Here is a 14,749-nt window from a genome sequence, read left to right on the forward strand (position 1 = left end):
TCTTAACAGATTTAAAATATGTTTTTTTATTTTATATTTTATATTAATTAAATAATATAACTGTTCACCTCTTAAATTCTAAATATATCATCTAAATTACACTCATGCCACCACCATTTTAACATTACATTGATAATTAAAGTCTAAAATAATTAAGTGAAATATGTTTGTTAAAAAATATTTTTAAATTATTCTTTACTATTTATTAAAAAATATACTTTTCTATGTTTAATGTATTAAAAATAATTTTTTCCATTTAAATTAAATTCTTTGACTAATTTTTTTAATTTTATAAATGGATCATCACTTGAATTTTATTTTATTTATTCCGGTTCAGAATTTCCAACATAAAAAATCCAAGTAATTTAACAGCACCATTAATATTGACGTGATAAGTATTTTATTTAAATATTATAATAATAATAATAATTTTTGTTTAAAATATAATTTATTGACAAATGCTAAGTTGCTAACCTGCTCGCCGGTCTGCGCATTTCGGATATTCCCACTCCTTCTCTTCTATTCTACGCCACTCTCGCTGACTCACCCGGCGCACGTTAGCCTCATCCTTCTGCTCTCTCTCTCCCCCCTTCGGCCTGGTCTCTCGGAGAGAGAGAGAGAGAGAGAGAGAGAGAGAGAGAGAGAGAGATTAGGGTTGACGCCGGGATTGAACGGAGGAAGCTCCGGCGATCTGCGATTGGGAATCGCGGGAGATGTGGGGGCAGGGAGGGCGGTTCTACTGGGGGAATAAGGAGGGCGAAGTGGGGATTGTGGTGGTGTTCGCGTGGCTGTCGAGCGAGGAGCGGCATCTCAAGCCCTATGTGCGGCTCTACTCGTCCTACGGGTGGCGCTCCCTCATCTGCCATGCCGATTTCCTCACCTTGTAAGTGCGATTAAGTTTTCTTCTTTTTCCCCTTCCTTATGCTGCTCAGCTCTTTGGTTGAATTCTGTGAACGATTCAAGATCTGCAGTCTGCTTGAAGAGATTTTCCACTAAACAAGGCTAAACGTGCTCGCTTGTGTTTTCTGTTTAATTGATTTACTTCCAGACTCGATGAGAACTGAGAAGAAGAAGAAGAACAAAATGAGAGGAAGAAACAAATCTCTCATTTTTTTTTTGCCTTAATTACCTACCATTGTGGGCACTAAAACCCTTTAATAATGTGTCATCTCATGCACATCCACACTTGCTGACTGCAATCCATGCCAATCTAGTTCAATCCCTACTTAGCTTTCGTTAGCTCCACTTGAAATTATTGTATGTCTGCAATTGCTCATGAACTCTATGCTTGCAACTTAGAGTTCTGAATTTAAACATATGTACCTTGTTGAATTTACCATTTTGTTGGATGCTTCTTTTAGTGTGTACTACAATGCCTCTCCAAGTATGACCCTTGAGTCAATAACTAAGATTTGATGCCAACAAAAAAAAAAGAGTTTTGAAATTGAGATAAGATGTCTTGGAAAAGCATGGCAAGATAAATTAGTTTCGGACAAAGTTTAACGATATAGTGTCATATGTATTCAACTCAAATTTTGCAATTGCAGTTAGTGTAATATATGTGAAACAATACATTTCTAAAAAATGCAGTTTGTATTTGGCTATTTGCAATGTTTTTTGAGCAGGTTGTTTAATTCCTTATGCAGATTTTTTCCTGACAAGGCTGCATCATTAGCTGATAGTCTCCTCAATGAGCTTTTGCAGGTAATTGCATTGTTAGATACCTAGTGCATTGCAGTATTTTCTTTTATTAGAAAGCACTCAGATTAATGCCTTGTGATGGTGTGAGCCTATCATGCAAATATTCTAAAGAATGAACACCTTGTATTTTAAATGGGTACTCTTATCAGCACGAATTGATGAATGCTCTCTGCGGTAAATTAACAGGAAAAAAAAGGCATGTCGAACTTTGGATTTAGTTTATCCTGTCACCTGCTAATATTGGGCAGTAGTTGAGGAGAAAAGAAAATTTAAGTGAATCATTTTAGTTGCAGTGGCTCAGATTTCTTTTTCACCCTGTTGTCAACACTCTTATATTTTAAACTACAGGATCATGAAAATTTGTTCTTGGTTTGCTTCAAGTATGTAAGAAGCATTGAGGTAGTTGTTGTTATCTCCATTCATCATTTAGTTGTTTTCTGCCGAATAGCAAACTTCCATGGAATTTTCTACCCTGTGTCAGAAGGATTCAACATAATGCAGTGTGTCAAAATTCATGATCTGTGGTTTCCTTGCTCTTATCAAAATATTCATCTAGGCAGTAACTAGATGAAATGGGTAGCTTAAAACTTGGTTGTTAGTTGGTAATATATTTGCTTTATTTCGATTGTAACTTTTTTTCAGCTCTGTTGTCATACTTGTTTAATCTACAGTAGATTGTTCAGCAGCATCAATATACTTGTCAAAGATTTGCATTCAGATTAAATGACGATGGTTGTTTTTTTGGATTCTGGTGATGGATTAACAGGAACTAAAGAGTAGGCCATTACCCATCGTCTTTTCTGCTTTTTCTGGGGGACCAAAAGGTTGCATGTACAAGGTTCTTCAGGTCTGATTCTTCCCCAAATATACAGGCTGTTCGCAGACATAGTTTCTTAATTTTGATAAAATAATATTAAGAATTTTATTTTCCTTGATTTCCAGTTAATTGATGGTCAATGCAAAGGGAAACTTGTTCCAGTAAGTTCCTTTCTTGAGTGAAATGCATAGCCTTCCATAGTTATTATTAGTATCAAATAGTTACATGGAGTTTAAACAGTACAAACCAATCAAGTGTGATCAGAGATGATTATCGGTATATGAATTTTCTGCAATTTAGTATATGACATTAAATTTTATTACTACTATTCCATGCTTTCGGTTATCTACTTGTCTTAGAGCAACTTTTGAGTTCTTTTAGTCTCTTTCCTATGAATTACTGTTATTTTAAGTTGTCAATCTCTTTCTTCTTCCAGGATGATTATCGTCTTGTAAGAGATTGTTTATGCGGTCACATATATGACTCGAGTCCAGTTGATTTTACAAGTGATCTGGGCACTCGATTTGTCCTCCATCCATCTGTGCTGAAAAGGCCCCACCCTCCTAGAGTTGTTTCATGGATGGCAAAGGCCTTGGCAACTGGATTGGACTCTCTCTTCATAAGCAGATTTGAGGCCGAGCGTGCCGACTATTGGCAAACTCTCTATTCGTCAGTAGTAAGGCTCTAAATCATTCATCCAGTACTGTTTTACTGTAAAAACTGTGTATTCTCTAACACATGGATTTGGTATCCTGATATCCAGAACACAGGCCCATTCCTTATCTTCTGCTCTGAAGACGATGAGATTGCTCCCGTCCGCGTCATTTGCGATTTTGCTCAGCGCCTGCAGGAACTTGGCGGTGATGTTAAACTAATAAAATGGAAGAGCTCTCCTCATGTCGGTATGTGTATTTTGTTGTTTTAAGGTTTGTTAGGGTTTGCTATGGTCCTTAAGCTGAAATATTTAAGATTCTAAGTGTTAAATTACTTGAGTTCCACAAGCTAAGTTTTACAAAGTTATAGATGACTGACAAAATGATGGTTCAACTGAGACATCTCAAGTGTATTTTTAAAACTTCAATCTTATCTTGGCTTCGAGTGGTTAATCGAAATGCCCGATAGAATATTTTTTCTGTATCGATCCTATTTCACTTTGTTTTGTTGTGGATCATCAAATCTTTTTGTCAAGCTGACATAATTCCTTGAACAGGCCATTACAAATTTCATGAATCTGAATACAGAAACAGTGTAGTTGAGTTGCTTGGCAAGGCAGCTTCAACCTATTCACAGAGGCGGCTGCGATTACAGAACAAGGAGGGCCATTTCATACCAGACTCTGTTTGCAGTCTCCGTAAAGCTGCAGCGAGCTCGAATGAGAGCCTAAAAGGGCTAGCACTTGACCCGAGTGACCGTTTCCTCTTACCGAGTTCCAACGAGTGTAACGATGGCAGGGACACAAGGTCGCAAAGTGACGAACTGTTCCACACGCTAAACATTCCGAGTATCAATCCTCATGGTGTTCTGGGTAAGATACTTTTTGATGTTTGTGTTCCAAAGAACATAGAAGGATGGGATATAAAGCCCTCTACATCATTCAAAGGAACACAAGCATTTTCTCATACTCATCGACATGGCGGCTTTTTCTCTCCGCCGAAATGCTTTCGACGATCTAGATTGTAGAAGTTTTAAATACAAATGGAAAGATTGTTAAAATTGCTGGTTATGTACAACTTAGTTTGAGTAGAGTCGCCGATGAAGTCACTTTCATCAATGTTGGAGATGGTTGTAGGAGCTTGGATCATCCATCTCCTATCGAACTTCCTCGTTGTTATCTCAACCGAGGACGCTAAGCATGCCCAACCGACCATCTCAAACTTTATGATCATCTCTTCCTCTTGCCAAATAATTGAGTTCCATACAATTAGGGTGGTTTTCGACTTTGTGTTCCATTTTTCTAGCTCAACTTGGTTATTGAGTGGCTCGAACAAATCCTGATTTTCAAGCCATTGGCCATAACATGTGGCTTCTTACATGAACAACATTGATGTCTTCCTTTGAGGTTGGTGATGTATTGCCATTGTTTTGCATTACTATACAATTTATGCAAGTTAATTCTACTAATGTTCGTCGCGTGTTTATCGTGTTTGCGTCGTATGTTAACTCTTGGTTGTGTTGATTAATCTAATCCCTTGGAAGCATTAATTGGGTCATTATGGTTAACTTTAAGTTAAACTAGGTATATTTTTTGAAAGGGAGTCTTGATCACAAGGATAAAGTTACTACAGTGTGATTCGTAGAAATAATACAGGATAAGACTGCGTACAATAAATTCAATGTGATCCGATCCTTTCTCGAGATACTGTATTAATGAAATTTTTATGCACCAGGCTACTTCTTTAAACAAGGTATATTTTTGCTCTTAAGTAGGCTAAATTGGATATTATTATATATGAACCAATTGATTGAACTATAATTTTTGCCCTCAATGGATTTTCCTCTTACTATAATTTGAAGGATTTTGGCCTGGACAAAGCACATATTTTATGAACTAGAAAACAAAGCCAATGATAGACATTATTATTTATGGTCACAATCTTAGTGGACCTATAATAATCAAAGTGTCACTTTTCCTTTATTGCACATAAATATCTCTTTTCTCTTTCGAGTCTTTTATTTTCCTCCGATGTTGCAGAAGGATTGATAGAAACGTTTTACATAGAATACAAATTAAATGATTGAAATTGAGAAGGATGTTGAAATAGATGTCAGGCTATAAACTACAATTAAACTTGCTATGTTATAGAGAATTTTAAGATAAGAGCCAGAGATGAAGATGTTAAAATGGATTTGCGAACATATGAGGATGCTATATTCTTTTAAATATAAATGATAATATATGTAAGAATTGAGTTCAATAATATAGAAGGATTTATATATCTGACTCTCTACTTAGTAGGATGAAAACTTAATTATTATTATTGTCGGTTGTATCTTCTCAGCTAAGTCCAATAAACTAAGGATATGGACATAACATCAAATCCAACTGCCATCATACAAAAGTAAAAGCAATTTCAAGATTCTTCAGTGAGTAGTGTAGTAGGTGCACCATGCAAATCAAAGTTGGATTAAAGCAGTAGGGAATTATTGTGTTGGATAGCCCTTTGACAGCAGTAAAGAAAGTTGATATGGCATTAGATCAAACATTACTTATTGGTAGCAACAACTGATGACAAGCATCCTCAGTTGCTTGCAAGTAAACACTCCTACAATCATAGTTGATGGTAAGCGAAATCCAATGGCAATTCTTACCTGAGTTAAAACACGGTATCGTTCATAGTCTTCGGTAACTCCAGAGCTTGCTTTTCGCCGGTTTTAGGGGATTGGTTCATCTGATCATTGCTCTTCCCCCATATAAGAGAGTAAAGACCAATCACTATAACAGCTGCGCCAATCAACCTACCATGACAAAGCCAAGTTAGTTTGCATTGTAGGAAACCGGAATGAGCAAAAGATAGATCTATTACCTTCCTGAAGTTGTTTCCTCTGCAAGAATGATGGAGCCCATCACAGTCACTATGATCAAGCAGAGAGGGCTAAAGGCAGTAACAAAGACAGGCCCTCTCTCCTTCACCACTACTGCTTGCAAATAATATGCTACTCCAGTGCACATTATACCCTTCGCGAGTGAGGTAACACATAGTGTAAGAAAGTTCATACAAGTTTAAGTCATTCAGTTGCGAAAATACAATAACGAGCATCTTACGGAGTAGACTGCGGCAACAAGTCTTGTATCGAATCCTATTATCCATGGTTTCACACCGGGATCGAGGACAAGTGCGACTGAACTGGCTAGTAGTGTGCCCATGATGCAAATTAGGAAGCTCAGGGAGAGCTCTGCGGGATAAGATTTTAAGGTGTTCGCCTGCAAACAGTCATGAATCAGTCATCACGAATTAGTTAGGTCTTCAAGTAAAGAATCTACTTTAGCTTTGAGATGGGATAGCAATTTACTTGTAGAATGAAGAATAAAGACCAACAGAAGCAGCTGAACAACAGCATGAATGTGCCAATGAGCCAATGGGTTTGATCCTGACTAGCAGCTTCGGTATGGTGGCTCCGTCCCTTGTTCCATATAAACTCGACAATAGGACCTTTGTATAATATCATAACCAGAGCACCAACGACTGTAACCAATGTTCCAATAATCTTTGCTTGACTGTGTCGCTTCTTAACGTCTACCTTCTCCATTCTGATCACACACACGCACACACACAAAAAGTGAATATTACATAGGTGCAGATTGATAGTATTTGAGATATTGCAGTCTGAGTTTTCACCTTAAAATAAGGGCATTTATAAAGGTGATCGCTGGCAGTACGTTATAAAGAGCAGAAGAGAAGGATGCTGATGTGTACTTGGTTCCCAAGTAGTAGAAGTTTTGGTCAAGAACTGGCCTGGATCAAGTTCATCAAATATTCCCATTGTATAAGAAGATGGTTTTAGAATGATTATACAAACTTGAATTAACTAGAGGTAAATATATCATTACTCAAGCAAAGCAAGAGCCACAATTTTGAGGAATATCCGAAGTGTCATCTTTGGTCTGCCTTTCCTGTTTCGAAATATTCAAACCAAAAGTTAGTCCTAGATAAAATTTCCTTCTAATGCTTGAAAAGAACAGTATATCTTTGATGGAATCTACCTCATCTATTTTGCAACAAATGAAAACATGATAAACTGGAATCGTGCCATTTCTCTGAGTTTTGAGTGTGGAATTGTAGCATGTTTACTAATTTTATTTTTGTTCCTTTTCATCTCCTTTTTTCCCATCCTATCCATCCACTCAGCTAAACAGAACCCTAAGAGATACCAAATCATGTGATCCTTACTCATACAACATATTAAAAAAGAAGGAATCATTACACACACTCAACTAGCATGTGTCGGCCCTACAAGGCTTTTGTCAGAATTGCTAATCAAGGAAAAGGCAGACAAAGCATATTCAAAGTTCCTCATTTTCAAATTTGAGAAGAAGGCAGTCAAAGTTACAACAATAAATCCTACCACACACACACAAAGAAAAAAGATACAACACTCCAGGGACAGTGAAAAATGGAAAGGAAAAGCTACTATCTGCCTTATATCCTTTGTTAGCTCATGCTGTTGTTAGGTAGACACTCTAGATGAGCAAAAGACTTGCACTTTCATTTACGTCCCTCATATTCACTTTTTATTTTGGTGTCTGAGCGATTAACACAAGCCGAAGTATATCCATGCAGACAGATTGATGAATAGTTGAGTTTACAAATGATAAAATAATAAGTTCATTGGTAAGATATAGTCGCAATATATTCTTACTGCAATATGATAAAATAATTAAGTTCATTCGTGAACAAGTTTATTTGATGGAAAGAGTGTGACCTTTCAAACCACAATGCAAATGGACCAATGATAACAGCTGCAACAGCATTTCGATAGACAACCAGCACATAGTGGCTCATCCCACGCTTGAGTGAAGCTACTGAGACTATGTACATGCCAGCATAGCCAAACTGCAAGAAGATCATAGTCAAGTATGGCCTTACACTCCCCCAAGCCTCGCTAAGGCCCATGATATATTTTCCTATATGATAACGACCTAGAACTACTCTCCTTGCCCCAAGCTTAGAATGTGTGCAGAGCTCAGAAGCTCAATGCAGTCTTATATAGCTAAAAAAGAGGATATTACACCATGACCATACAGCTACAGTGATGATGTTTTATGTGCAATAATTTAGTGGTCTTTGTTACCATTATGCTCATCCATAAAAATATTGCACTAAAGTTACCAGTCAAAGACATGAAGAGTTCCGTCTCCGTGCATTGATAACCATAGGGACTTTTGAGAGACAGCTACATGAAGGGGATTGTCTAAAGAGTTGTTACTTTCTCCATTTCTTTCGGTATTAAACATTATAGATGTTGCTCGATGACAACTCAACGAACCATTCAGTGGAAGCAATAGTTAGTGCAATCTGATGAGGTTGTCCGGGATCCTCTATGTGATAACAAGTAGGGCATTGTTATTGCGCTCACCTAAGGATTGCAAGTTCTAAAAGCTTTATCTATGATATGAAGCTTTGACCATCCTTTGTTTTGGATTGGCGGTGGATTAATATACAAAAACAGATTATAGTGGTTGCTAGTGAAAAGATATAGGTTTTATGTTCAATGACATAAAGTTGGCAACAGAGTCTTCATTGCAATTACAATGAAGATGTGGTGGTGAAGGCTACCCCTCAATTCTACAATTCTACTTTCTATAATATTTGGAAAACAAATGGACAATAGAATTGGTTGACTAACCAATAATAGAGCTCTCTTTGTAGAGAATGAATCAATCAGGACATGCAATACTAAGTGCTTGTATGAATCATCCTTTCCATGCAAACTGTTTGGGACTTTGGGGTGCAGACGCGACTGAATATACAGAAGAACTTTGCATATTGCTCCACTAATGCTAAAGGAAATGTCAAAGATTTGTTTGGAAACTACTTTGTATGCATCTGAGCAAAACTTTGACATTATTGGTTCTTGTACCAATTAACTGATCAGGTTCACGTAATACAAATATAAGAGATTTGTTATGTAATGAGACGCTTCAACTGTCAGATTTTGTGTATGTACAGAGTAAACAAGCCTCTAATCTATGTAACAATTCTGGGCATTTTTGAAGTAAGAATAAAATAGACATGTTTTGGATCTCAGAAACATGTACTTTGTGTGATGGAGTCTTAAGATGCGACTGAAATATCTAAAATTATATAAAATATTGATATTAGGAGTGTCAATAATTTTATTAATTTAAGAAGCAATATACTCGCATTGGCAAGGGAAGTTCATCTGAGAAGAAGAAAGAAAAATCCATGGAAAAATAAAGTATGTAGAAGGGAAGGGATAGAATGATTCTCGTGTTATTTCATTAAGTGTGTTACTTAGGGAAATGAAATATCGCATTGATTGGTTGTAAATGAATACCACATAATAATGTAAATTCTAGACCATTCAACACAAATCCTAAACCTAACATACCTAATGTGGCTAAAGCCACTCCGCTTACCTAATGACTCTAATGCCTATAGCACACTCTCACAACTACAGTGGAGCTGGAGAGAGATATTCTCTATGTCCAATTTGTTACATAAAGTACAAAAAAATTAGTGGTGACACGGTGATACTTAAACCCAAAATATAATACACACAAATGAAATAAAACAAAAATAGTTTATGAAGGACCTAGGCATTAATCCTTGAGACTTGATTTGATCAACACATCGACAACGAGAGAATGAAGACAGACTGGAGTAACAAATCCATCAAATGAGTCTCCCCTTATGAAGGCACATACAGTAATGCATGATCGATAGGTGGAGGACAACACACTTGGTGTGGGTCCCAAGGTTCACAATGAGGTTGAGAGACCCTAGGAACAAATCTTTATAGAAAGCATCTCCTTGTAGTAAGGTTCTCCTTGTGGTGGTGACTCAAGAATGTCCTAGAGAGCATGACGAGGCTAACCCATATCTACCTACGGCAACCTCCACCTTAAGTATCATGAATATCTACATTCTTTGACAAACACATATACCTTTGATTGGGTATACTGGTACAAAAGAGAAAAGGATGAGAAAGCATTCTAATTGATGAATATGTTGTGAGTGATTACTTGGATGAGTTTGAGCTAGGCTCCCAACTGAATCAAAATGTTAGGTTTTCCCCTTTATGCAGAGTGATTTGGTGCAATGCATTCAACTAGAGATCATTGTCATACAAGCTACCACTCATTAGCACAAAACACCATAAAAGAGTCAATAAAAGAAAGACTGAACCAAAGCTAGAACAGAACCAAAGCACAAAACCCCTCTGAAATCAAATGGGAGAAGAAAAGGCTTAAACCTTCAAGTATGCATTCTTAGTCCATCATCTGCTACTGCTAATCATTGAAAATTGTTAACTACGAGTGGTTAAACTAAGTTCAAAGCAGCATTGGTGTTCTTTGCCTTCTTTGCGTGGGCATCAACATTATTTGGTCACACTCACATCTGCATCCTCCTCCCCACATTATCTTTTTCATCATCATTATGCAATTGTTCACTAAAGGGCATCTTTGGGATGAAGAAGTATTTCATCATTATCCTTTTTCATCCTCTTCCCCACATTCTCATTATCTGCTCACTAAAGGGCATCTTTGGGATGATCGACTTGATGTGGGTGTTCTCACAATTTTCCGAGTTTGCTATGTTAACGAGCAATGTGGATAGTGGTTACAAGTAGAATGAGTTCAAGTTGATTGTTCAAAAAATAATCAAGAAAATTTCATTTGACTCCTAATATTTAAACTATTTTTACCAATAATTCTTATAATTTTATTATTATTATTTTATCTTTATACTTTATAAGGATTACTAAAATACTCTACTATTATTTTACCTTTTATATTTTTAAATATTATTAATTCATCTTATATTCATATAAACATTTTTATTAATAATAGAGAGAGTTAAATTGATATTTAGGAGATAAGATAATAATTATGTTTTAATATTTTTTATAGAAGATAAATAATAATATTAAAATTAGAGGTATTTTGAAAAAAAAATTATAGAGTAAAGCGAAATTTTCCCTAACAACCGAGCCAACTCGCTAGCTTTGTTGAGTCAAAGACACCAAGGCCTATGCTCACTTGGTTACTTTAAATTGTTGTGCTCTTCACTCCCAAGCCCTAATCCTACTCTTCCACTAGCTTTCAATTTTCGCTCTTCCTTCTTTGATTGAGCTTTCTCTTCCTGTTTCGTGTCTTTTGATAGCAATTGGAAGCTTACTCTTGAAATGTACACAACTTTTCATTGTTGGTATGGTTTTGATTCAAAAGGCTTAATTATATAATCGTAACATTTTCCCTGTTCCTCCAACCCTTGTTCCTCCCATAGGTGATCTCTCTTCCTAGAATATATCTGTATGTGAGCACAACATATTGAACAATTTTCTTTTTATTGCTCTATTTCAAATGCATTAGATAATTTACCATAAAATTGCTTCTTTGTCGAATACCTAGTTTGCATCAAGAAATGTACAGGAAAATGAAAGAAACATGTTAAAGATCATCAACAAATTAGCATTAAGTATTCTTTCTCAGCAAAAGTTGTTGTTTTTTATTTATTTTGTTTTAACTACAACATTTTATCAAGATAGTGTTTGGAAAAGTTGAAGATATTGAGTAGTTGAATAACTTTTGCTATTCTAAGCAAAAGTTTCAAATGAGGAGAAATTGGAAAGTGTAAATGCAACATTGCTTTTTCATAAATGAAGAGAAATTGAAGAGTGTGGACAAAGGCCTTCAGGTCCTAAGAATTCTCAAGGTTATGTCAGTTCTGGAGAAGAAGGATTCTAAAAAAGGTTTCCAATATATAGGCTGATGTCTTTCTTTCTCACACAAAATGCAAAAGGATAAGCACATTGCTAGCGTATCATAAACCCACAAAAGATCCATCCAAGAAATTTTGATTCCCTAAATGTAGTCTTTTCTTACCTACAAAATGCTCAAATCGCCTGATATTATTCAATTAATCAAGAATTCAGAAGCCATAAGAGAACAGAATCACCTTAATGTATCCTTTCTCGAGGAGGAATCGAGCCACTCCGCAGAAAAACTAAACCCAGGGATAGTGAACTTCGTAGTCCTCCACCATGACACTGTTGACTTCTCTGTGATCGTCAACATGGGCCTCTGCGATCCGTTCATGATGAGCAGGAGGCCAGGCCCAAAAGGAGCTCCCCAGGGACCACGGCAAGGAACTTCCTTTCCGACGGCGGCGGAGCTGACGCATCCGAGCTTCTGCGCTGACCTTCGGTCCGAGCGCGGGCGATGTGGCGGAGGGGAGGCGGTCCACGGCGGCGGGGGTTTAGGAAAGGAAAAGTGAGGGCGGAGGAGGAGAAATGGGGATGGGAGGAGGAGCCGCGGGAACTAAGGCGGAGGGAAGGAAATCGAGGGCGAAGAGAGTGGTGAAGATAGGCGAGCATCATCACTATGGCGCCATGGTAGGCCGAGACGCGGATGCGTCGGCGCTTACACAAGGCATCGTTCTCAGGGAAGACGGCGGTGCAATTTAGCAAAGATGAACTTTATATTAAACAAATGGTCCCTCAATTCGTTCTCAAAATATTTTTCTCTTAAAAAAATAAAAATAATTTTTTAAAAAAATCAATACGCTCGACTACTAGCGACCATGATTAGATCGATCTCGACCGCCAATTACGATAAGATCGATCTCAACCTCTCGTTGTGAAAATATATTATTATTATTATTATTAAAATTATTATTATTAAAAATATATATATTAAAAGTTCGGTTGAGTTCGTTCGATTACGTTAAGGAGCCGAGCTCGAGCCTGATTTCGAGCTCGAAAATATTATCGAGCCGAATTTGAGTTTAACAGTATTTGGTTCGTGAGCTTGTAAACATGTTCATTTAAAGGTTTACGAACGTGTTCATTAAAAGGCTCGTGAACATGTATGTATCTATATATATTATATGAATTATAAATATTATATATTAATGAGTAAAGTTCAAACTAAACTCTTTACCGAGCTCAAGCTCGAGCCTCTTACTATTTGACTTGGTTCGGTTCGATTACATCCCTAGTAAGGGCCGATCATCCCATGGTAGGGCCGATGCAATTTAACTATATTAGGACCGATCGCCTCGATATATTAAGATCGACCACCCCAATATATGATAAGGCCGATCATGTATCTATCTGACCACTCCAAACATTGACTACTATTTGATGTATAATATTATGTCGCTATCGCAGATCGTGAATGGTGTTGGATTAGTCAGTCAACCCTATCATATAGGGGCGGAAGCAATCTTCTTGATCTAGCCCGAACAAGAATAAGGAGTCAATAGCTTTAAGTAAAGCAAAACTAAATAAATAAATCATGAAAAAAAGGGAATTATAAATATTTTAATTAAGAAAATATATAAATCTCATAATTTTGGCTAAACTAATATTTAAACAGCTTGGAGGCAACGGCTACCTACAGCACTCGAGCAAAAGAACAAATCCACCGACCTGGAGCTCGCTTTCCAGCTCCTCCTCCCCGCGCCTGCTGCCTTCGTTAAAGCCCTCCCCCGATGCCCGTGAGGCTCTGCAGCGAGCCGGAACCCCCGTCGATGGCGAGGAAGCGGAGCCCGATCGTGCGCAAGGCGCTGGGCCTCATCGCCGCCAGCCTCAGCCCCGTGGCCAGGGCGAGGCGCCCCATCGCGCGCAAGCTGCTCCGCCTCAGGAGGACGCACCGGCCGATCTACGGCTACGCCTACGTCGCCGACTACGAGTTCTCCCCGCCCAGGAAAAGGAGCCGCTTCCTCTCCCTGCTATGCGGCGGGCGGCGACGGCGACGAGTTCGAGGCGCTGGCGCCGGACGAAGATGCTGGAGCTGACATGGAGATGTTGTTTGATGATGAGGAAGAAGAAGAAGAAGAAGAAGGGGATGCGAGCGTTGATCAGAGAGCAGAGCGATTTATAGAGAAGTTTTATGAGGAAATCAGGATTCAGAGACAGGACTCAGAGATTGGCGTTTAGTTGATTATTTTGTGCTGGTTTTTGATTGATTTGTTTCTTCCATTTGTGTTCTTGGTCTGTTCCTTCTCTGCAGACTGATCTATTTTCATATCTTTCTGCCGAGAGGTTTCTGCTACACTTTTGAATTGATTATTATTATTTCATTTTGGTTATTGTTTGTAGACATTCATTAACTCCATTTCAGTAAAAAATAGACATCTGTCATCTAACTCCACAGTCAGTCTCACGATCATCTATGAAGAGATAAATCAACTTACTACTACAGGAGATCCAAACAGTTGGGATTCTTGTCACAACAAATTCATGTCACAAAAATCTTAGATTTTAAAATAGAAAATTAAATCCAAGCCATCACAGTCACCAATTCAATCTACGGTCTGGATTTAATCTTAACTTTAAAATAAATCAACTTACTATTTGAGAAGGATATCCAAATCAAAAACTCTTATCTACTTCAACAAGTCTATCCCGTAATAACCAATTCAACCATGTCCCAGGAATGAAATGTCTAATGAATAATAACACCACTAACTCCAAGAATCATTCAAAAGGAATAATAACACCACTAAAGTTCAAATTCCAAATCAAATGAATATCCTATAGAAA

The 14,749-nt window shown here is 37.5% G+C and overlaps 2 protein-coding genes and 1 pseudogene across 2 annotated transcripts; 2 read left to right on the forward strand and 1 right to left on the reverse strand.

The window, feature by feature from the left end:
- Positions 1-523: 523 nt before the first annotated feature.
- Positions 524-4,631, forward strand: LOC141823204 (uncharacterized). The gene is made up of 7 exons (XM_074710469.1): positions 524-883; positions 1,647-1,704; positions 2,468-2,548; positions 2,644-2,679; positions 2,955-3,194; positions 3,282-3,420; positions 3,729-4,631. The coding sequence occupies exons 1-7, from the start codon at positions 714-716 to the stop codon at positions 4,196-4,198; spliced, it is 1,194 nt and encodes a 397-aa protein (XP_074566570.1). The 5' UTR covers positions 524-713; the 3' UTR covers positions 4,199-4,631.
- A 1,047-nt stretch (positions 4,632-5,678) lies between these two features.
- LOC141823205 (WAT1-related protein At1g21890-like) lies at positions 5,679-8,176 on the reverse strand. The gene is made up of 7 exons (XM_074710470.1): positions 7,940-8,176; positions 7,068-7,130; positions 6,856-6,972; positions 6,530-6,767; positions 6,282-6,440; positions 6,043-6,194; positions 5,679-5,974 (listed from the first exon to the last, which is right to left on the reverse strand). Exons 1-7 carry the CDS (start codon positions 8,128-8,130, stop codon positions 5,833-5,835), a joined length of 1,062 nt encoding a protein of 353 aa, XP_074566571.1. The 5' UTR covers positions 8,131-8,176; the 3' UTR covers positions 5,679-5,832.
- A 5,551-nt stretch (positions 8,177-13,727) lies between these two features.
- Positions 13,728-14,143, forward strand: LOC141823207 (uncharacterized; annotated as a pseudogene).
- Positions 14,144-14,749: the final 606 nt, after the last annotated feature.

The sequence above is a fragment of the Curcuma longa genome, chromosome 3 (genome assembly GCF_044706935.1).
Source record: "Curcuma longa cultivar G26 ecotype Majalengka, Jawa Barat chromosome 3, ITB_CL_G26_1.1, whole genome shotgun sequence".
NCBI lineage: Eukaryota > Viridiplantae > Streptophyta > Magnoliopsida > Zingiberales > Zingiberaceae > Curcuma > Curcuma longa.